This window comes from Tyto alba, unplaced genomic scaffold, assembly GCF_018691265.1.
Source record: "Tyto alba isolate M040663 unplaced genomic scaffold, T.alba_DEE_v4.0 Super-Scaffold_5, whole genome shotgun sequence".
In the NCBI taxonomy this organism is placed as follows: domain Eukaryota; kingdom Metazoa; phylum Chordata; class Aves; order Strigiformes; family Tytonidae; genus Tyto; species Tyto alba.
Genome location: NW_024881326.1, coordinates 431,017 through 452,499, shown reverse-complemented (window position 1 = coordinate 452,499; position 21,483 = coordinate 431,017). Strand labels below are relative to the sequence as shown.

At 58.0% G+C, this 21,483-nt stretch overlaps 1 protein-coding gene across 3 annotated transcripts in view; it reads right to left on the bottom strand.

The window, feature by feature from the left end:
* Positions 1-21,483, bottom strand: part of MID2 (midline 2) — a 103,498-nt gene that overhangs the window by 20,120 nt on the left and 61,895 nt on the right. For all 3 annotated transcript variants that reach the window (XM_042807377.1, XM_042807376.1, XM_032995439.2), the window contains 2 exons: positions 12,473-12,568; positions 4,101-4,208 (listed from right to left, as the gene is read on the bottom strand). In XM_042807377.1, the coding sequence (XP_042663311.1) occupies positions 4,101-4,208; positions 12,473-12,568 (204 nt within the window). The remainder of the gene's footprint in view (positions 1-4,100; positions 4,209-12,472; positions 12,569-21,483) is intronic.

The following is a 21,483-nucleotide window of genomic DNA, read 5'->3' as shown; positions in this document are numbered from 1 at the left end:
AGCGAGGTGAGGACACTTGGGCATCCTCCAGGCAGCACCGGGAGCTCTGCAACAGCACCCAGGGTGAGGCATCCCTCGGGAAGCGTTGCCAGCACAGGGGAGGACATCCCCCACCAGAGGTGAGGGTGCCCCCGGCACCTTCCTGCTTCACCTCTTCAGCAGAAACACGAGCCAGACCCCGGCGCCCATCCCGTGAGATTTGCTGCCCCCAGCCAGCCCCGTGCTGGCTCCGCGCAAGCGGCGAGGAAGCTCAAGTTCACCCGGGGAGGTGACAACATGTGGCCAGGCCGCTGCTGCGCATCAGCAGAGGTGGCAGAGCTGTTAGGTGACCAAGGCACGAGGGAACTCTGCACGTTCTCCCTCTCCCTTCTCCCAGGCTTTTGGATAACATCAGCTCGCAGCACCACGGCCCCGCAGTGTGCTGCTGGGCGCCAGCATCTCCCTGCACCCACTCCAGCACCCACGAAGCTCCCAGGATGGGATGCCCACGCCACGGCCGCGGGTCCCAGCGCAGAGCTGCGGGCCCAGGAGCCGCTGGATGGTGGGAGCAGGCAGAGGAGAGGGGAGAAGGCAGCAGAGCAAGTCACTGCGGGCCAGGGGCTCTGGTCCCCTGGCAGGGGCCAGCTCCCGGGCGTGCAGCCTCACACACGTGTGGGGCTGGCGTACGGGTGGCCAGGAGCAGAGCCAGACGAAGCGGGTAGTGCTTGTTATGTGGCACGACACTGGGGTTTGTTATCAGGAGCAGATGTGCAGCCTGTTACCGCCGCAGCAAGCAGCCACAGGCTCCCACCTGCTCTTGACTTAAGGCTCGCGTGGAGTTTGATTTACAGCAAGAGCTGATAACGCTGAGAATTCAGACACGCTCCTGCCAGGGCCCTGCAAGCTGCCACACACCCGACACGCTCCTGGGGTCATCCTGCGAAACCTGGCCTCGCTCCCCGCACCCCTGGCAGTGTCCCCCCTCCAGCCCCCACCGGGCTCGAGGTTGTGTACAGACACAGAACCACAGAAGCGTTTGGGTTGGGAGGGACCTTCTAAGACCATCCAGTCCACCCCTCCTGCCACGGGCAGGGACATCTTCCCCTAGGTGAGGTTGCTCAAAGCCCCGTCCAACCTGACCTTGGACCCTTCCAGGGATGGGGAGGCAGCGACAGCTTCTCTGGGCACCCTGCTCCAGGGTCTCACCACCCTCATCGCAAGACATTTCCTCCTTATGTCCAGACTAACCCTTCCCTCTTTCAGTTTAAACTGTCGCCCCTTGTCCTGTCACTACAGGCCCTGGTAACAAAAGCCTCTCTCTGTCCGGGGGGCAGAGGGCAGGGAGCAGCAAGCTGTGCCCTGGCAGCACGGCGCGGGAAGGAGCAGGGGCTCATCTCCGCCGGCAGCGGGCAGGCACAGCTCAAATGGCTGTTTGCACAAGGCAGCGACGCTCCTGCTGGGGCTTAATGGGCCGATGGACGGTTCGTTTTATGATCAGACTTGCCAGAAAAAATTATCTAAAGGAGAGTAAGGAAGAGCAGCAAGACGATTTTTGTTTCAAGGGAGGACTCGGTGGGCTCTGCATAGCTGTCAGGCTCAGGCAGGGAGAGGCAGGACTGTCCCTGCCCGTTGCTCCCAGGAGCTGCTGGCGTGCCCAGACCCAGCTCTCCCCGGCCGCATCCCTGCAGCATTAATCCCGGGGAAAGCCCCCGCTGCGAGTGGGGGGAAGGCGGTGCAGGTGCCGTGGCCCGAGGCCAGGCGGGCTGGGCTGTGACACTGGCACCTGCAGTGCTGCGGGGGGGTGACACGGGTGCTGGCGCCCGCCGGCCGGATCCGCGCCCTGGCAGAGTGCTCTCCAGGGCAGCCCAGGTGCTGCTCCCCTCCCACCCCCCCCCTCGCACCCTCCCTGCAGAGTTGTGCTGCCTCCGGGTCCGTCCCACGCGTCCCCACCGCCTCGGGGTGCTGCCCAGCCCCACGGGCGGTGGGACCCCAGCCCTGGCAGAGCACCCGCCTCAGCCCCGCGGGGTGTGAGCCCAGCCTGGAGCTGCGCGTGGGCTCCTCGGTACCTCATCTCTGGTGGGTTTCCAAAGTCACACGTGCGACGCATCCAGGAAGAGCTCTTTTTTTTAGGATTATTGCAATAATAAAGGCTGGGCATGGCTTCCTTGCGTCAACGGCGCACTGCCCGGGAACATGGCAGGCGCCAGCCCCCGAGCACCCTCGCCCGGCGTCCCTCGCTCCCACCCGTGACCAGGCACAAGCCTCAGGCTGCTGCTCGGGTGCTCACATCCCTCTGGCTGCCCCGTGGGGATGGAGGAGCTCCATCTCACAGCCACCAAAGCAGCCCTGGGGCAGAGCAGCCGATTCCTCCCAGGACCGCGCTCTAGCCAGAGACAAACCCCTGCCTCGGCGTTTTTGCCTTCGTAAACTTCCCTTCTCTCCAACGCTGCGTGCCTCTGTGACTAGGCTGCTCCATGCATCCGTCAGGCCATGTGTCAGGAAGAGCAGCCCAGAGCAAATGGAAAACCAAATGGCAATTCAGCAGGAAAGCAGTATTTTTCGCTCCACAGCCGGAGCGCTTCAAACCAGCCGCAGTCTCTGGCACATCCTCTTCTCTTTTGTGTTTGGAGCTTTTTAAACTCTCCAACACTTGTGGCTGGGGCTCATCGGAAAGGCTGCTTCCCGTTCACACTTGGAAATCGTTGCTCAGAGGTGTCGAAAGCGACGGAGGAAACCCACCCAGCCTCCCCGCAGCCAGCGCCGGCAGCCCGGGGGGCTGCAGAGGGGCACTGCAGAGCTGCAAACCCACACGTCTCCATCTCCAGCCTGACTTCACCAGCAAAGAGGCTTATTCCAGATTCCAGGTAACTTTGGAAAACCAATCCAGTCGCCACCCCAGTACTGCCAGTACCACCATCCCCGCATCCATCTCCCACTGGTGCGGTGCTGGGTTTGCAGCTACATGGGCACAAGCTTGCTGCTCCTGCCCTGGCAATTTATAAGCAGCTGAGTGTTGCTTCTGCTGATGGTTTTGGGCACTAATCAGGGCCTCTCTCCTCTACCCAGCTGCCAATTTGTAGGAAAATAACATCTTTGAGCCTTCCAGCTCCCTGCCAAGTACGGCTGAAACTGGACAACATGGTCAAAAGGCGTTAGGGGGAGAGGGTGGGAAGTGAGAGGCAGACAGACAGATGGACCAGCAGAAGGCATCGTTACATAAAATATGTTCCCTGAAGTGGCTGGGATAAAAGCAGGCATTTTAAAGCTTCCACTCCTGCCGAGGGTTGTCCGAGAGCCGGGCTGGTTGGCTCTCTTGCATATGCAATGCAGCGCAACCCACCCCCAAACCTTTGCCTGCAAAAAACCCCTGTCTCTGGGCGATGCTGCTCCCCGGGTTAGCTATCGGCACTGTGAGGGATGCAGAGCGGGACCCTAACGCACGTTCAAGCTCAGCAGGAAAGGCAAAGGGCTGGTGCACACACACAGTGAACTCCCGCGAGCACCGCTCAGAGCTACAGCCGGTCCCTCCAGCCTCTCCCCGTTGCGCAGAAACCACTGGGAAGCACCAGAACACCTGGAACCGCTGGAGGAAGGGTCCGAACACCCCCTCAAAGAAAAGGGTGAGAAGCCAGCTCACCTACGGCAATGCTGCAATGCAGGGTGCATAGCCTCTCCTTTATCTGCAGTGCAGGGCTCGGATGGCCCTTCAATATTAATTCTACATTATTATATTAGCACCGCAGCGTTAGAAAAGCCCTGAGGAAGCTGTCTGGGCCGATCCAAGCAACTCCACCTATTTGTCATGCTAATCGACGTGCCTTCCCTCCGCCGGCCACACCAAGCCTTGGCCTCAGCAGAAGAGCCCTGGGGACAGCAGGAGCGAGGGGCGCGGGGTGGCAGGGAGATGAAGCTGTGTGCACCGACCCGCCCAAAGCAATTCCCTCACGGGCAAGGCCAGGCGATGCACGCTGCTAGCAGCCCCCTTGCATGAGACATCCCAGCACCACGGGCTGCAGAACTGCTGGGCTGGGCCTGGAGGGGAAGGGCAGACCCTGCAGCAGCCACCCCTGGGCACAGGAGGGGACCCTCGAACTGCGGACGCACGAGCCGGCCCTCCTTACCTTTGTCTCCTTGATCTTGACAGCAATGACCTGCTTGCGCTGGCGGATGATCTCCATGAGCTCATCACACTCCTCCATCAGCTTCGCCTCATGCATGGCCGTGTTCACCTGGCCAGGAACAGCAAAAGCACACGCTGTTAGGAGGGACACGCTCGTCCTCGAGCCCAGCAGCCCCACAGCTCCCCCGGTATATCTAGAGATGCAATATATATCCTCCATGCTGGGGGAATATGCAATAGATACCCTCCTGAGCCAGGCAGGAGGTAACAGCCCTGCGACGCAGACAGAAGCGGGCTGGCTCAGCTGCATCCATCGCCAGCCCGGCTGGAGGAAGGGAAAAGGCCAGAGAAGGGTGTGAAGCCCTCCCTGCTGCACATCCAAGGTCAGTGCTGGGTGGCTTGTAGAGGACACACCTCTCCATAGGTACTGCCCCCTCCCCGAGACCTGGGGCACAGCCTGGGGGTCACAGTCACACCCGCATCCCCTTCCAGCAAAGCTTGGGTATCACCGGACAGCGCTGACAGGCACCCCCCCCCCGCACAGGGATGCTCAGGGCTCTCTCCACCTCCCCTCCCTGGGCAGGCTGTATGTTTGGGGGCTCTGCCCAGCCACGGCTGCACTGCTTGGGCTGCTCCCGGCACTCCCAAGCAACCCCCATCCTTCCCTTGGCTATGGGGCAGCTGGAGCTTGTCCTGCCCTGGCCGTCCTGCTTGGAGCTGGGCAGCACAGGCTTCTTGCAGAAGCAGCAAGCTTTGCTGGCCTCTCCTAAAAAAAAATTAAAAAGAACCAGATGCTGCTGGCAGCACCTGCTGCTCTAAAAAGTCCCATTTCTCCATAGTGCAAAGATTTGGCAGGATGAGTGCCCAGACCACAATAAATCTTTAAGCTTAATCCAGCTCAAGGCAAATTTCTTACTGCACTTGCAGTTCAATTCCTAAACTGGGGCACCGTCCCCTCATGGAGCTCTGGGCTCGTGGTGAGTGGATCCTGGTGATGCTCAAACCCACAATCTCCTCCCTACACCATCCCCTCCTGACCACGGTTCCCAGCGAGAGACACGCAGCTTCACTGGACCGGCTCCCAGCAGAGTAACGGAGCGAGCATCAAACGGCACTTTCCTGATCACGGCCATCTTCCAGGCTGCTGCTGCTGCTCCTCCTTCCCCAACCTCACTCCTGGTGTTTATGGTTCAGTGGCAAAAAACTACAACGCGCTACACAGCACAACCAGTTCTTCCTCCCACCCTGCCCTCCAGAATCGCTGCGCCGAGGGGACAGACTTGAGCCAGGAGACGAGGAGACCTCACGCAGACCTGGGCACCTGAGGCAGTCCCAGGGGGGGACTGAAGACGACACAATCAGACTGGCCAGAGCTTCCCAAAAGTCACCTTCAGGTCTGATCAGCTATTGCAAACCACCTTGGACACTCTCTGGCCTCTCCATGACCCGGTCTGCTCTCCCTGTAGCCCCTGCCGTGTGGACGGTTGGCCAAGATGATAATTTTGCTGCTCAGCACCCGGTGAGGGAACGTGACCATGGGGAGATCACATTTGCTCTCCCTCCCCAGCTGACAAGGAAGGTACCCGCGGCCAGGCAGGGCATTGCCACCGTCTGCCTGGATCTCAACCTGCTTTTGGGTAAAGCAGCAAGGAGACACTCGAGCTCCTTGGTCACGAGGGGATGGATGCTGCAAACAGGGGAGACCGGCATGTGCGGCTCCTCCATTTGGTTTGGACTCTTGAGCGACGGGTTCTGAAGCTTTGCCCTGGAAGATGCTTCTCAAAGCGGCCTTCTCCTCTCCGGAGAAGGGACCAGTAAACCCTCACCACCCTGGGCCACAGAGCCACGTTCCCTGGCTGAAACAAGGGGGGGGGGGGGCAGCGAGACACAGTGGCAGACTTGTCCTGTAAGACTTCAAAGAAGAGCAGAGAAGCCCGAGTAGGAGATGCGTTGATGACTTCCTTCACCGATGTCCCCGGGCCACTGGTCCTTCTGCGCAGACATCGCTGCCGGGGGTGCAGGAGCTACCGGCGCCCAGCCGGGCTCTGCCACGCGCGTCCCAGGAGCGCTGGTAGGATTCTGGCGACCCCGGGGAGCAGGAGCCCTCCCCAAGGTGGCCAGGAGATGAGATGCTGGAGGATTTGTCCGAATTGCAGCTCCTCCAGGTAAACCTGAGCGGGTGCTGCCGGGAGGAAGGTGGAACGTGTGCCCTTCGGAGAGACGGGATGATTAAGTGGGGGGTCAGCAAGCTGGGGATGCGGGGGGCTCCCACCCTGCCCTCGAACAAGCGGAGGTGAGCGTGGCGTCAGCCCCAGGAGGCAGAGGGAAACAGGGGAAAACTCTCTTCTACAAAAAAAGCTGCATATCTCCTGCTTAATTTAGGCTAATTAATCCCTGCTGGACACCCTTTTCAGGCTTCAAATGCACAATTTTTAAAATTTTATTTTAAAGCTGAAAGGAAGGTATGTAAAGAGAGCAGTGAAAGCACAGGCAGAAGTCTCAGTCCTCGGTCTCCAGGAAAGACCAACAACCTTGGGAGGATGGACAGGAAAGGCGGGATATACTTTATAGAAGGGGAATTGATCCCTATCACTTAAATTAAACCGTGTACGAGAGGACATAAATAGACTCTCATAGCTATGTGAAACAGTGGAGAAGCCTGAAGGCAACCCAGAGTTAAACACATTTGATACAAGATCTTTTTTTAAACCTGGCCAGTAGATTATGCAACACTGAAGTGGGAGACAGCTGATGGTCTGCAAAGATAACTCCACTGAGAAAAAACAGCGGATAATCTTCCAAATCTGCTGCAAGGTAGCAGAGGGGGGAAATAAGACCCAGGGTTTGGAGCCTGCAGCAATCTGTGCTGGCAGCAGCAACCCAGGCCGCCTCAGAGGATGCTGGCAGCACGCCCGCCCCTCGAGTGCAGAGATGGCCATCACTCGAATTTCCCAGGAGCACAAAATCAGGGCTGTTTGCAAGTGTTTGCAGCCCCAGTGCTTGCTACGGCTGGCAGGAGGGAGCCCTGGGTGCCAGGACTGGAAAAACAACAGCAGGAGCAGAATTTTGGGCAGGGGGGTTGTCCTTGAGCAAGTACCACGCTCCCCCTCCAGCCTGGCATGCCAAGGAGAAATCCTGGGCTCCTGGTTAAATTAGTCTTAAATCTGAAAACCTACCCAGGGCAAGAAATCCACAGTTCAGCCAGTGTTCATGCTCTGGGAGTCTGAAGGCACCACCACAGTCCTTTTTCCCAGCTGCCTTCTGTCCAAAGTGGAGCGTTTTCGAGGCCAGGGTCCCACCCCCAAAGTGCCAGCAGAGCACAGAGGGGGGATTTCAGACCAGTGCAGCTCCGCTGGCAAAAGCCCCGGCTCAGGCACAGCTAGATACTGGACAAACCTCTTTTTACTAGGATGAGCCAGTTCCCAGGTAAACGCTGCATTTGGGGGTGAAGACTCAGCGGGTGCTACGATTGCAGGAAAGCTGGGGGTGCGGGAGAGCTTTCAGACATAAGAAGCGGGGGAAAAAAATACTTCATCTTTCTCAGTGTGTGTGGGGAAATGTGCTAGGGACAATACAGGCCTATGATCAAAAGCAAATGGTAAAACTCAAACCTGGAAAGAGCTCGCGTTGTTGCTCCTGGAGGGACGAGGAACATCATCTCCGCCCGAGGTGGGAGCCGCTCCTTGCGATGCCGACGGGCTTGGGGACACTCGCCCCACTCTGCTCCGGAGTGCCTCCCCCTGCACCCCAGGGTGCTGGTGGCACAAATTCCTGAATGCCATGGGTGACTTGCACCGAACGTGCCTCGGTGGGCAGAGCACGTCGGGATCGCGCGTACCACCCGCCTATACGCCATGGCCCGCAGAGAGCTCAAAAGCAAAATCCCCTGCATTCAGACTGACAGGGAAGCGTAGAGGGGCAGAGATATTTTCTACTTCACACTTTAATGCGCTCCCTGAAAAGGTGCCTCTGAAGGGCAGGGCTGCATATTTAGTAAGGCTGAGAAATGTATTTCAACCGTTATTTTAAGCAGAATGACTGACAAAGCTGAAAACTCCTAAACTGTGTAGAAAACAACAGCCTAGAGGTCTGAAACTTCCAGAATCAGACAGAAATACCAAATAGCTTTCAATTCATCATGCGTCAGTTCATTAAGATGCTGGAGCTGGATTCAGAGGAGGAGGAGGAGGAGGTTTGGAAGGACATCCAGACGTATGCCTGCTCCATCCCTGGTGGGGTCTTGGAGTCCCAGTGTGACCTATAAGGACAGTGGGCGCTGGTGACTGTCACCAAGGCTCTGCGAGGACGTCCTGGCTCCTTCTCTGCCCAAAAGGCATCCATTTGCGATCTGCTTTCCCACGGTCACCCCAAACCTGCTTAGCCCTGGGGGAAGAGGCAGCCCCGGAGAGACAGGTCCGATGAAAGCCATTCCTCCTGCCGAGCCAAAAATCCCTCTCCCCACCACACCGCACGGGCAGAGGGAGAAGCAGGACAATGTGGGTGACACGGGAGCATCGGCACAGCCACGCTCGCCGAGGCCAGGGGCGCTGCACGACCCAGTGTGATTGTTCTGCTCCTTATTTCGGCGCGGAAACCCGGAGCGCACCTCGGCTCCTTCACCCTCACCCCGAGGTGGCACCGCTGGCGCTCTCACAAAGGGCCTTTGCACTCTTCCTCCGTCCAGACCATCAGGACGGCAACAAGGACCTTACTTAGCGAGCAAAGAACAAAACGCTGATGCTGCCTGCAGGAAACGCAGCGAGAGGGGGTTGGGAAGCACCTTCCTGGCTCGAGAGCCCCGGTCGCTCTGCGAGCTGCATATGGCAAAGAACAAGCTCCAGCTCCCTGTGCAAACGCATCCCCACGTGCTTTGCTACGGGCAGGCGGCTCCGGCCAGCACAGGCAGCACCCCCGCACCCCTGCCAGGGCTGGAGAGCAAAGCAAATAGCTGGCGTGTTTGCTCAGGCACTGGCAAGCTCCCCCCGAAACCCACGTCAGCGATCCCTGCTCAGCCTGGCGTTTTTATTCTCGGGAAAGGTCCAGGTTCAAGGAACCGCTGCTGAATTTATCAACCAAAAAAAAGAAAAAAAAAAATCAATAGCCCATTAAGACAAAACTAATTGTGACAGCCTCTCTCCGTGTATCAGTTCAGTAAACAAAGGGGCAAACTAGGTTGCTATTAATCGGTACGTGCGCTTTGAAACAACAGTGAGGTAATAACTGCCTTCTTCCCCCCAGACGCTTTCCACGGGAGCGCTTCGCTCCTGAACTCCTGACTCCGGGGCTGCGGGCGAGCGGCAGCGCCAGCCCGCTGGCACCGGCCCTCCCCGCGCCACTCGCCCAAACGCTTCCCTTGGCGGTGCAAACGAGAGATGCCTGATGGCACACCGGGAACACAGAGAGTTTTATAGATCAAGTGGTCAAAGCAGCAAGGTCAGCAGAGTCCCTTTCTTCAGCAGGATTAAAGGTGATCTCCTCTCTTCCTTCCAACGTTTTCTGTAATCCCTTCTACAAAGCCTTTCCCACTCGCTGCTGGTTTAAGCCTCAGCGTTGCTGTTCTGCTGCGGAATTCAGGAGAGATTGCAATCGCCATCTCTGACAGCAGGAAGGAGGCAGGGAGGCAGAGTGCGTGTGTTTGGGAGGAGGAACGAGAGCGAGGAAGACAACCAGCCACTGCCAAAGTCTGGGACCAGCCTTCCCCTGCAAGGGGAGGATGGAGACAACATCCCCCGCGGTGCAGGGGACAAGTCACTCTGCCTACGCTGCCACAGGGAAGAGGCTGGCCCTGAGCAGAGAACGAATTAGAAGGGTCAGGAAAATGGCTTTAATGGGCTGGGTGAGGCTCAGTAGGGACCAGAGCAGTGCCCTGGCCTGTCCTGAGAATGGCAGCTAAGCAGCAGCCTGTGGAGAGGGTCTGAGGTGGGATGGCTCAAAAACTGCATGGGACACACAGGCATGAAAACTGCAGGCACTGCCCTGGGATACTGAAATGAGATTATAGTCCAGAGGCAGCCAAAAGGACGCTTTCCTCTCTCCTGAGAGCACTGCAAGAAGAGCAGAGCATTGCTCTGGCTGGGGAAGCAGAGCAGTTCAGAGCACTGCACCCCCAAGAACGCGTGGACAAAAAGGGGACAGTCTGAATGGTGGAGAAACTGAGAACAACATGGTGAAGAAACTGAACAAAAAAAAACCCAAACCAAAACAAAACCAAAAACCCACTATGTCAGCCCAAAAAAGAGAATGGAGGATGGGCTGTCTGCAAGTATGTTATGGGCTGCTGCAGGGATGAGCAAAATGATGTTCCCCTGGTGTCCACAGCGGACAGGATGGGGCAGAGAGTTACAGGCTGAAACTGCAGCAAGGAAGTTTCAAGTTGGATTTGGTATAAAGCTCCCTGGCACAGAGGTGTGCGAGGTTCAGGACCAGGTAGGACAGCCATCGCCACGACACGCCTCAGGACTGGCACCCACGGGGGACAATCCCCCCCAGTCCTCCTTGTCTGGGACTCTTTGCTCCCACCTTCACATCACAGAGTGTTCGGGTGGCTCAGGGAAGAGTGGGATGAGAGAGGCTCTCCCAGGGTTTCTACCCCAAGTAGCAGCAAGTTACACAGCAAAAAGGGGAATAGGGCAGCTGGAGGCAATGCCTGGGAGTCCTTCTTTTACAGCAAAGGTCAGAAAAACACTCTCGTGGTAACAGCAAAAGTAAGGCTATACCAAAGTGCTTAGGAGGAAAGAGAGACCCAAACAAACCTTGATCTTAGCAGCAGGCTCAGGCTCATCAGCATCGCTCTGGGTGCCTTCACCACACAAAGGACCTTACCCCCCATCGGGCTTCCCCAAATCACACCTGACCCCCCCTTTATTCCCTCGGGAAGAGAAATCCTCATTACCAGCCCTGGTTCACCTGAGCCCTGCAGAAGATGCAGGCACATCCCTCTCCAGCAGGAAGGACCTGCCCGCAAACACAGCCCCAGCTCACCGACGGGTGCAGCAGCCCCGGGGAGCCCCCCCTGCCCCAGGGAGAAGGGCTGCCCCAGAAAGCACCCACCCCAGCCCGGCGGAGGGGAGCACCCCCTCACCAGTGGGGTGCCCACCCAGACACCCCCGGCACCGCTGCCCAGGCCTCCGTCCCCCTCAGACCTCCACGCTGACTCGAGCTCCTTGGCTTTGCTCCCAGGAGGGGGGTCTGTGACAGCCAAAATGCACCCCAGGTGGGGGCACGCCCCACCCACTAAATGCTTGCAAGCAGCTGTGGGGATGTTACGGTGCCTCCTTGCCAGCACCTGCAGGCGCTCATTGCTTCCCTCTGCCTCTCCACGGGGCTGTGGAGAGGACTTTGGCTCAACCCACCCCAGCATCGTGGGGCCCCACCCTCTCCTTTCCAAGAGGAAAGGGTTAAAATTTAATTAACACAGTACGAGCAGCCTGGAGCTGAGAAGGATCCCTGGGACAGCTTCTACACCTGCCTGGGCAGATGCAGCTTTGATCCCAGCTGCAGTTACGTGACCAGGACTCCCTTCTTGGGCCAGCCGTGAGGACGGCTGGTCAGGCTCCAACGCTGCTCTGCAAGCACCAGCCATCTCCTCCTGGGCCACCCCCCAGCACTCGCCCCTTTGACATCCAAGTCCTTTGCAAATATTAACTAGTTTACTTTAACAGCACCCCCAGACAGGAAAGAGGAGGTGTAACTAGCCCAGAGTTTCATAGGGAATTGGAAGCATGGAGGCATCGCAGTGAAAGGGATCCACTGTTTCTGGGAGCGCGGCTGGGGGTACCCCAGCCTTTGAAGGGAGGGTGCAGGCTACAGCACGCCGAGCATCCAAAGTAAACCCTCACTAGTGCCTCCCAGCTGCAGAGGAGGGTTTACAGCGCTCAGCCCCAGCAGCTCCCACCGAAGGGAACAGGAGCTGCCAACAAAACCGCCCCGGAGCATCGGAGGCAGCTACGAGAGGGGTCACCCCGCTTCCCCCCTCCCCGAGAGCTGAGCTGTGTTTGTGTGCTCGGTGTCACCCTGGCGTCAACCCTAAGCACCCGCCGCCCCCCCCCAGCAGGTCCTCCCCGAGCCAGCCCAGCTGCCTGCGTCTCTTCCCGGTGGCTCCCAGTCTTGCCCCCATCTCCTTCAGATCCTACAGACCCCTGGGAACCATCCCCGCATCCTACATCATTTCGGACTAAACTCTCCGGCACAACTGAGCCCACCACCAGCCCCCCGGCGCCAGCGATGCTTCCCACCACACCCTCCCCTCTGTTCCCAGGGCAGCCCCTGGGAAAAGGACACTGGAGCCATCCCGTGCATCCCGCCACTCGAGCCAGGAGCTTCCCAGTGCTCCCTCCCCATCACCCCCCTGCTCCCCCAGTTGCTCTCACCAACCTCCACTTGCTGGCAGATCTGGATCAGCTTGGCCATCTGGTTTTCCAGTTCACTGTTGCGTTTAACCAGGTTGGTGAGATTCGTCTCCAGGGTTTGCTGCAAGTCCAGAAATGGGAGAGGGGAAAGAGAAAAAAAAAAAAAAAAAAAAAAAAAGATCAGCAAAGCCAGAGGACTGTCCCCAGCCCCTCACTAGCAACCGAGACCATTTACCACCCAACACTGGACCCGAGGGCACGACAACTTGAATAACTTTGGGCAAAGGCTCTTGGGTTTCTTGTCAGCTCCTGCCCACGCTGGTGGGTTGTGCGAGCGCTCGGCCCAGGACGGGGCAGCCACCGAGCTCGGCGCCGCGGTGGCCCTGGGGAGGTCACAGCGTGGGCATCTGCCCCTTGGAGATGGTTTTTGATGCCAGCGTGGGTTGTGTTCCCTGGAAAACTTTACAGGCATCTGGAAAAACATCAGGAGGATCTAAGTTCCTCAAAAACGTTCTCAAACCACTCGCTGCTGCTGAACCCTCTGACAAGGTGGGAGAGGCTAAATGTGCTGCTCCCCGCGTTTCTACCGGGAAAGAAGCCAGCAGGGCTGTTTTCATCACGGGCTTTGTTTTGCACGTGGTCAGGAAGCTGAACCAGAGCCTGCGGAACCGCCCGGGAGGGACCGCTCTCCCGCGCAGATGTCTCTGCCGGAGCACGGCAGGCACGGGCAGGGGGAGCGGCGCGGCGGCTCCAGGCCGAGCCCCGGGACGGCTCCCCCCGGCGCGGGCACCCGCGGCCGGGACGAAACGCAGCCCGGGTCCACCCAGGGTGCCCACCACCGCCCAAACGCCCGCCTCCTCCCATGGGTACGAAGCGCTTTTCTGCCCCGACAGCCTGCCCGCTCTGCAGGAGTCGCTGCCGTTCGCCGTCTCCGCTCTCCCTCCTCATCCTCCGTTGGTACCGGAGAGCCAAGGCCCCCGGGGAAGGTTGGGGTCCCCACCACAAGCCGCCCGCGCTTCCCCTGCCAGCTCCCCGCTTTCGCCCGTGGGAGTGGATCACAGCCCGAGTGGCGCGGGGATCCCCGGGGAGCTTCGGCACCCGCAGGCTGCACCGTTCCTGGAGCAGAACGGGGCCCAGCGGAGCGCGGAGGAAGAGCCCGTTTGAGAAGATTCCGATATCTGTGGACACACAGTGGACTCGTGTTTTTCTGGGTATCAATAATTTAAGTGACACTGCATTTCCATTAAAATATGTCGTTCCACTAAGAGGAAATGTTTTATAACAAAGTGCTCACTACCTGTTGCAACGCTTGTCGGGAAAATGATATCCTATTAATATTTTAAACTTCAGGGCTGGAAGAGGATCCCTGCAGTGTTTTATTCATCCTCAGCTAGAAACTGCAGTCCGAGGCTTTCATCAAGACTCCAGCAGACCCATAAACACGGCCTTTCTCTGCACGCACAGATAATTTGGGGGCTAGTTAGCCAAGAGAACTTGAATCATAGTCATGAAGCACAGGCAAAGCATTCATTCCTGAAAAACCACCGGCTCCTAAAATACTCCGAGCTCGTTTGCTATCCTGCAAATTGCTAGCCAACGGCGGGTGAAGCGGAACGCAGAAACAGGCTTGAAAAATGAAATAAAACCCAGGGTGCCTTCATTAAGTGGAAAGCGCTTTGCACAACAACGCGATATCGATAATGAAAAAGCCAGCTGCTAACAGTTCCTGCCACACTCTTTCCTTATAGCTCAATATTATTAAACATAATTTGACTAAGGCATTGAGCATTTAACTTGCTAATTATCTTCCTCCTCACCAACTCGGCTGCACTGAAGTTGCAGCTTTGAAATTGCAGCCGATCTGCTTTAATGTTCCAGGGCTGCTGGCGGAGGGCAGGGAGGGGAGCGGGGGGAGGCGAGCTCCAGCGACACTCCTTGAGGCACACGAGTCCAAAGCACGCCTGCAGCCACCCGAGTTTTCCAGGGGACAGCGGCCCTCCTCCCCCATGCATACAGAGGCACAGCACCTGCCCCCGAGCAGCCCGGGGCTGGCTGTGCACCGACACGGCGGCGGTGCTGGAGCACCCGGCCCCGCTTTTGTCCCAGCAACGACGGCTCAAACGCCAGGCACCCTCACCCAGCCCCAGCGAGGCGCCGCCGAGCGCTGCAAACCCTCCTGCAGCACGTGAAAATGCAGATGGAACCGTTCCCTTCTGTTCGATTTGCTGAAACAAATAAAATATACTGGAAGCTTTGATTACACCAGCTGGTTATTTTGTAGGTATATATAAATTACAGCAATTACAGAGGTTGTTTTTTAATTGCATTATAACATGCTCATAATTTTCCCAAACATTCACCTTCTGGCCTGAAGTACAGAATAGTTGATTTCTCTGCAGTTGGGAAGTGAGAAAAAGAGATAAAAAGGAAACACGGCCATGTCCTTGAGCAGAAGTCACCGGCGCTCAGCGGGGCGAAGGCGCCGGGCCGGGCGATGCAAGCCCACTCGCCCGGGGCCAGCAGACCCACAGAGGAGTTGCCCACGGCCACGGTCCCGTGGGCGACCAGCCCAGCCGGCACTGGCTGCGGCCACACAGCTCCCACAACGCCCCGCCGGGATCAAACCCTCTCCGGCAGCTTTGACAAAGCAGCTCAGCGGCTGCACCTTGTTCACCTGCAGGTGATCAGATGCAAAATAAATATATTTGGGACCCAGCTGAAGGAGCTGAATAGCATGGCCCTGATGTGCAAGCATTGGTGTTCGTATTTTATTCAGTTATGTGCACAATGAGTAACAACTTCTCGATTTTCCTTTTTCTCCAAATATCAAACAAGCAGTTGAACTAAACACGGATTCCTCTGTTCCTGTCTGAAGACAGCATCAAGGTTGGACGTTCAAGACAACTTTAGGAATTATAAATATTAGGCTTCCTCCTGGTCCTTTGTGCTTTCTCAAACACGATGCTGCCTGCACCCGGCCGGCGCGCATCCTGCGCCCCGTGGCAGCTCCCCACCCCACCCACCGGTCGGGAACCTGGTCTGCACTGGGAAACGCTGTGGCCTCCCGGCTTTAACCGGGTGGGAGATGGGAGCAGGGCGGCCTTTGAGCCCCGAGCAGGGCTGGCAGGGGAAGGGTCCCCCGGAGCCGCTCGGGAGCATTGCACAGAACTGGCTTTGCTGGAGCCGCTGGGTGACGGGGGGGACGACTCCCACGAGCCACGCGAGCCTCGGGGCTTCCCCGCCAGCGGGAGCCCCCCGGCTCGGGACAGGAGACCCCGGGGTGCCCTGGAGCCGGGGAAAGCCTCAGACACGGGCGTGCAAAGGCCACGGGCGGCACGGGGGGCCCTGGCTGCTGCTGGCCTGTGCTGGCGTTCACCTGCCCCCAGCCCCGGTGCTGCCCGGATGGGCGGGGGGCTTCACCCCGGCGAGCCAGCGCGGGAGGGTGGCACCTGGCTCTGCCTCCTTACAGCGCAGGCTTTCCACATTTATCTTCCTGCAAAAGCAGCCAAACTGGAGAGTGTTTACTCCCAGTGATTTATCTATGGTTTTTTTTCATTGCCCTTGTTCATTTATAACTGCTTTCAATAAAGGGCGCGGGTCCCTGCCCTGCTCCCTCCATATACCACAAACACAAACCATATGTGCATCCGTAAACACACGTGCACGCAAACGTGCACACAAGTCAAACCAGCTGCAAAACGCTTCCCCGCATGTCGGCCCCGACCTCCGGGGCTGCAAAGCGGCCGAAAAATGGGTCCCCCGATGCCCACCCCTCTTCATCAGCTTCCCCGGAGCAATGCAGGGGAAGGGCCCCCGCCACATCTGGAGGGATTTCAGCCGGGCTGAGGATGCGCGGCCGAGCCCTCGGCGGCTGAGGACGTGCTGCCAGGCCTCCTGGCCCGGGGAAGGATTGCTGCTGGGTGGCCTCTGCCCACTTTGGAGCAGCGCAGGAAAACCAGACGCCACCAGTACCTTGCCCAGGGTATCTGGAGTCTGCCACAATCGCTCCTGCGGGAGCTGGTCAGATTTTAAAAACCACAATCGAAGTTTTTGATGGCATCCTGCAGCTGCAGCGCTGCTGGAGCTCCGGCAAGCCCGCACCCGTGTCCCCGCTCCCGGCCAAAATGCTGCTGCGCCCTGAGCTCCTGCCCCAGGCACCCCGCGGCTTCCCGGGGGCGAGGGGCACGGGGGTGGTTCATCTCAGACCACCGGCACGGCTTCTCCTCGGAAGGTTAGCTGCAGGGCCTCCCGCCGGGGTCAGCCCCGACCCCGTTCGCCTCCCACCGAGGTGTGTTTTGGGGAGGGAAGGTGTCGTGCAGCATCCTCCCGGCTCAGCTAAAGCGGCCACCTCCGTGCTGCCGGGCCAAAAACCTGGGCGCTGCCGAGCAGAGCACAGACCGGGCTCTCCTCCGTGGCCACGGCAGCTCCAGAGCCCCGGCACCGCTGCCGGGCCGGCGGCTGCTCCCGCGCCCACCTCCCCTTCCCGCCGGGCAGCGAGGGGCCGGGGCACGGCGCCCACCCGCTATTCACCACCGTCAGCCCTGGCAGTGACACAGCCCTCGGAGATGGTGTTTCTAATCAATTCCCAGCCCCCAGAAAAAAAAAAAAAAAAAAAAAAAAAAAAATCAGGGGGAAAATATGATGATCAAGTCAGCTGCCTGCCTTTGCTAACAGAATTTCCCCAGACAATGGGACAAGTGACAGGAAGACACGACTGAGCTGCTGAGCGGCTCCGGCGCAGCTCCCGCCTTGCGACACTAATGCATTTTAAGTCGCTCTGGAGCAAAACAGACCGAGTAAAAGCTGAAATAACCCCCCAGCTTTCAGTGCCTGGTATCACCCTAACCGGCAGAGCTGACCTAGAAAGCCAAGCAATTTGTTACGGTGAGGTCCTGCCAGTGTTTCTCGCGCTGGAGAGTGTCGAGCGGGAGCCCTGCGCCAGGCAGAGGGGCTCCGGCGGGCACCCACCAACCTGGCACCCGCACGGAGGGGACAGGGACCGAGCCAGCACCTGGCCAAGAGACGAGGACGCACCCGAGGGTGCAATCCAGCAAAGACAACAGTAAGTGCTCCTCCACACAGCGTTTCAACGCTCACTGTGTTAGCACACACTGTATCTAGTGTCTCCTTGGGAATTTACATTCCGGAGAGAAAAATAAAAGAAGAAAAATCCCAAGTAAACAGGGCTAGCTGAATGTAAAATGTGCAGCTGTTTGCTGTGCCGCTGCCTCATTAGTACATATTAGATTTGCGGCTCGTCAGCTCTTCTTGAGCATCTTCGCTTGCACTGAGCTCACTGACATTGCTTGAACTCAGAGTACGGGGAGCAAACCCCGCTTCTGCCTCACCTCATGAGAGAGATGACAAAACACGCTGAGTTTGTAACGCAATCCGCCCCGTGCCGGCCGGGCTTTGCACGTACTCCCACATCCCCCCGCCGCGGGACACCATTACAGGCGAGCAGGTTCCCAGCAGCTCTGGCAATTAATTACTGGACGGTCCCCAAACCAGCCTAACGAGAGCAGAAGAACCTGCGCAGAAATCTGCTCAACCACCACAGCAGCAACACGTTATTTACTCCCCGTGCCCACGGCAGCTCTGCTGAAGGGCTCGCTCGTGGCATCTTCCCTCCATCCTTCGGCGTGTCCGTGGGGCTCCCAGTCCCCCCACCACTGCGAAGGACGAGGAAATGCCACGCTGGCCCCAGAGGCCATGAGGGTTTGAGCTTGGCTTGTCTCCCTGCCAGGTTTCCAAAGCTCCTGACCTGGCACCACCAACTTGTAGTATCTAGAGCTTCTCGCCGCAGAGGATGCAAGTCCGTCGCTGAAGGAGGGATGGGGAGCTGGAACTCAGATGCTTGCTGGAGAAAGTGCCCAGCGGGCGATTAAATGTCACGGCATCTCCAAAACGAGACGTCCCAGTTGGCTGTGAGCTCAATACCACCAGTCAGAGTGTGCAACCGAAGGGACGACCCTCCGCCGGTCACGCAGGCGCTGCCCATGCCATGGCACGGGGCATCACCCCGGGGGGGGCACGCTGGGGCAGGAGCCTGCGCTGGCCGGGACCTCCCTGGGATGCTCCTGCCCCCAGCTCAAGCCCTCCCCTCCTCAAGAAAGGCTGCCAGGGGCTTCCTCGACAGGCTCCAACTGAGAAATGCAGTTCCTCCAAGGGGAGGCAGCCAGGCTTCTGCAAACCCATCACCTAAGGAGACAGGAAGGCTGTTTTACCCTTCACATAATCGCTGTGGTTTTCACTGCTCTGGACGCCGTTGCTGCAGGAGAGTTCCTCAGCAGCTGCCCCAAGGCACGGCTACACATCAAGGTAGAAATCTTCATTAGAGCCCAAACTCCCTCAGCCCATCGTTGGTAAGGGAAGCGCTCCTTGCCCAACACGTGCACACAGGCACGCTCTCACACGCCCGACGGAGCTCGAGAGCACCAACATCAAAAACTTGGAGTGCAGAGGCTCTTGCAATGAAAGGATGTGTCATATGTTCGCTCACCCAGGCTTGTGGCACTGTCTGCTTCGCGTGAGGATGCTCATGGGTGCCCCAGTGCCCTGGCAGCTTTGCACCTCGCAGGGAAAGCCACGTCCTGCGGCTGCTGCCCCGCGAAGCCGCCGGGAAACCTCCCCTCTTCCAAGATTTATAGTAACACCCGCTTCTGCAAGCACATCTCGCTCTCCTGGCAAACCCACACTGCGCTACAGAGGCCCACGGCTGCCCACGGGGGCCGGTGCCACAAAAGGCACCTCTGGTTTTTCGGGGGGATGCTGGCAACAGCCAGCGCCTTCCCCGGGACAGTGGCTGGCACTGCCAAGGGGTGCGTGCTCATGGATTAGAGGAGCACTCTCCTTGTCTGTTGCTAAATCGGACCCAGCAGCCTGGCAGGGCCACTGGACCCACATTTGCCACGCGAGCGAGGTGACGCGGGGCTGCAGACCCCGGCGTGGGGTGATGCAGCCAGCACAACCCCGGCCCCGAGACACCGTAACGAGGTGCAGAGGAGACGTGCTTGGGATGGGGGCCAGGTGTGCAAATACACGAGCGAGCTTTTGTCTTCCTAAGGTACATCTGGTTTCTCCACTACAGAAACGAGAGGAAAAGAATGGCCGTGGGTAAAACTCACTGCCTGTCTATGGGAGCAACCCAGGGTCGCACTCGCCTCCTCCCAGAAACTTGTTCTTTGGCCTCATTTCCCCAAGAACACGACAAAATGTTTCTGCTCCTACAGAAAAGCAACCTGAGGAATGGGATGGGGAGAGCACACTAATTCTCCTATAAATCAAAGCTGTCCCGCACAGTTCCAAGGGAGGAAAAAAAAATCACATGAAATAGTTTCATGTTGTCATTTCTCCAAAGCTGCTGATTAGTTGCAGACTCGGTCTGAAGCATCGTTTTGGCAAGTTTGGCTGTCTGGCTGCATAGCACGCACCGCGAGGACTTACATTTCCCCTGTTTGCTCTTTCTGTCCCTGCACCACTGAATAGAAACGGGGGCTTTGCTTCCGAAAATACTCCTTCAGGCAAAGATCCTGTAAGAGCCCTAACACCTGCAAGTCCTTGGCACGAGTGGACCTCCTCCCCACAGAGAGAAGAGGAACGGCTCACTGGTGATGGATAACCTCTTGCTGCTGGAGCTTGTCCACACAAGTGTCTCCCACGGAACGAGCTGTTCCCTGGCAAGCCACGCTGGTCCGTTTTCCTGGGTAAAATGAGAAAAAGGACGAGAGCGGGCCAGCTGAGACCCCTCCCTGTTACGGGGTGACTGGACCTTCTCCTAAGTCATCAAAAGGTGCAAGGGCTCCAGCAGCAAGTCCACAGGGCTGCAGTGCATGGAGGGGAAAGCCGTGGGCAGGCTGCAGCTCCTGGGCTTGCCGTGCAGGAGATAGGGCAGCCCCAGGAGCACGTTTGAGCGGTCACCCTCCTCCCCGGCCAGCCCTCGGCTACACGCCGCCTCGCCGGGCAGAGGACGCGCGGCGGCATTCGCCCACCCCCGGGAGCTGCCTGTGCCCGAGCCGGGCGCCCAGCTGCCCCCACCCTCACCAGAAGTGACGCTGGGAAGCGGCCCAGCCCCGCGGTTTGCGGCTGGAGCATGTGCTGCTCTCCCCGGGGGGCCAGGTGGTCCTGGCGGGGATGCTGCCGCGCTGCGGGGCTGGCCTCGGCCAAGCAGGGGCCCCTTTCCAGCCACCCCAAACCGGCAGCGTGACAGACCTCCAAAACATTAACACGTTACAAAGAAATCAAGAAATCAGGAGAACGAGTTGTTGGTGATACCAAAAACCTTTGATTTCCCAGTCTAAGCTCGCTTAACAAACACTTCTGCAAAAATATGGCAGAAATGCAGAATTCTTATTTAGGTCCTTCAGTGTTTACGTCCTTTAACCTTTTCAAAGCAGTTCTTCTACTACTGGATATTATCACGGTTTTCTCTACCATTGCAGCAGTGTTGAAAATCGTTTAAATATTTTATTAAAATCATCCTATGACGAGCCAGGTTTTTCTTCCTGAAGACGTCTAACCATTATCTGCTTGCTTGAGCTGTCCTATTTAAATACTCCAAGATTCTACTCCCCAGTTCTGGCTGTGTGTTTTTCAGCCTAAAAGAATGTGATTTTCAGACATCTTATTAAATTTTCTACATTTGGTGTAAAAATTCCCAAACTGCATTGAGTCCTGAGCTTGTTTGTGTATCTTCCACTACTTTTATTTATTCTTTAAAGAGACAGAGCGGAAGGAAAAGACTTCCATTGCTCCAAGCAATGCCTTTTTCCAGGACTTCTTCTCTAGTGAATAATTTCTAGTTTCTTCCAAACCAGCACCAGGAGGCCTGCAGAGACCGTGTTCTGACACTCTGTTGTAGGTACCACAGGCAGCTGATTGTCCCGAGGGGTGGAAGGGCTGCGGGGGAACAGACCTCCCCATCCTCCCCACCGCCGAGCCCACGCGCCGGGGGGGTTACTGTGTGCCGGAGGAGTCGGGGCCGGCAGCAGCCCCAGCAGTGCCCCCCCAGCCCGCTCCAGAAATCCCCACAGCTCA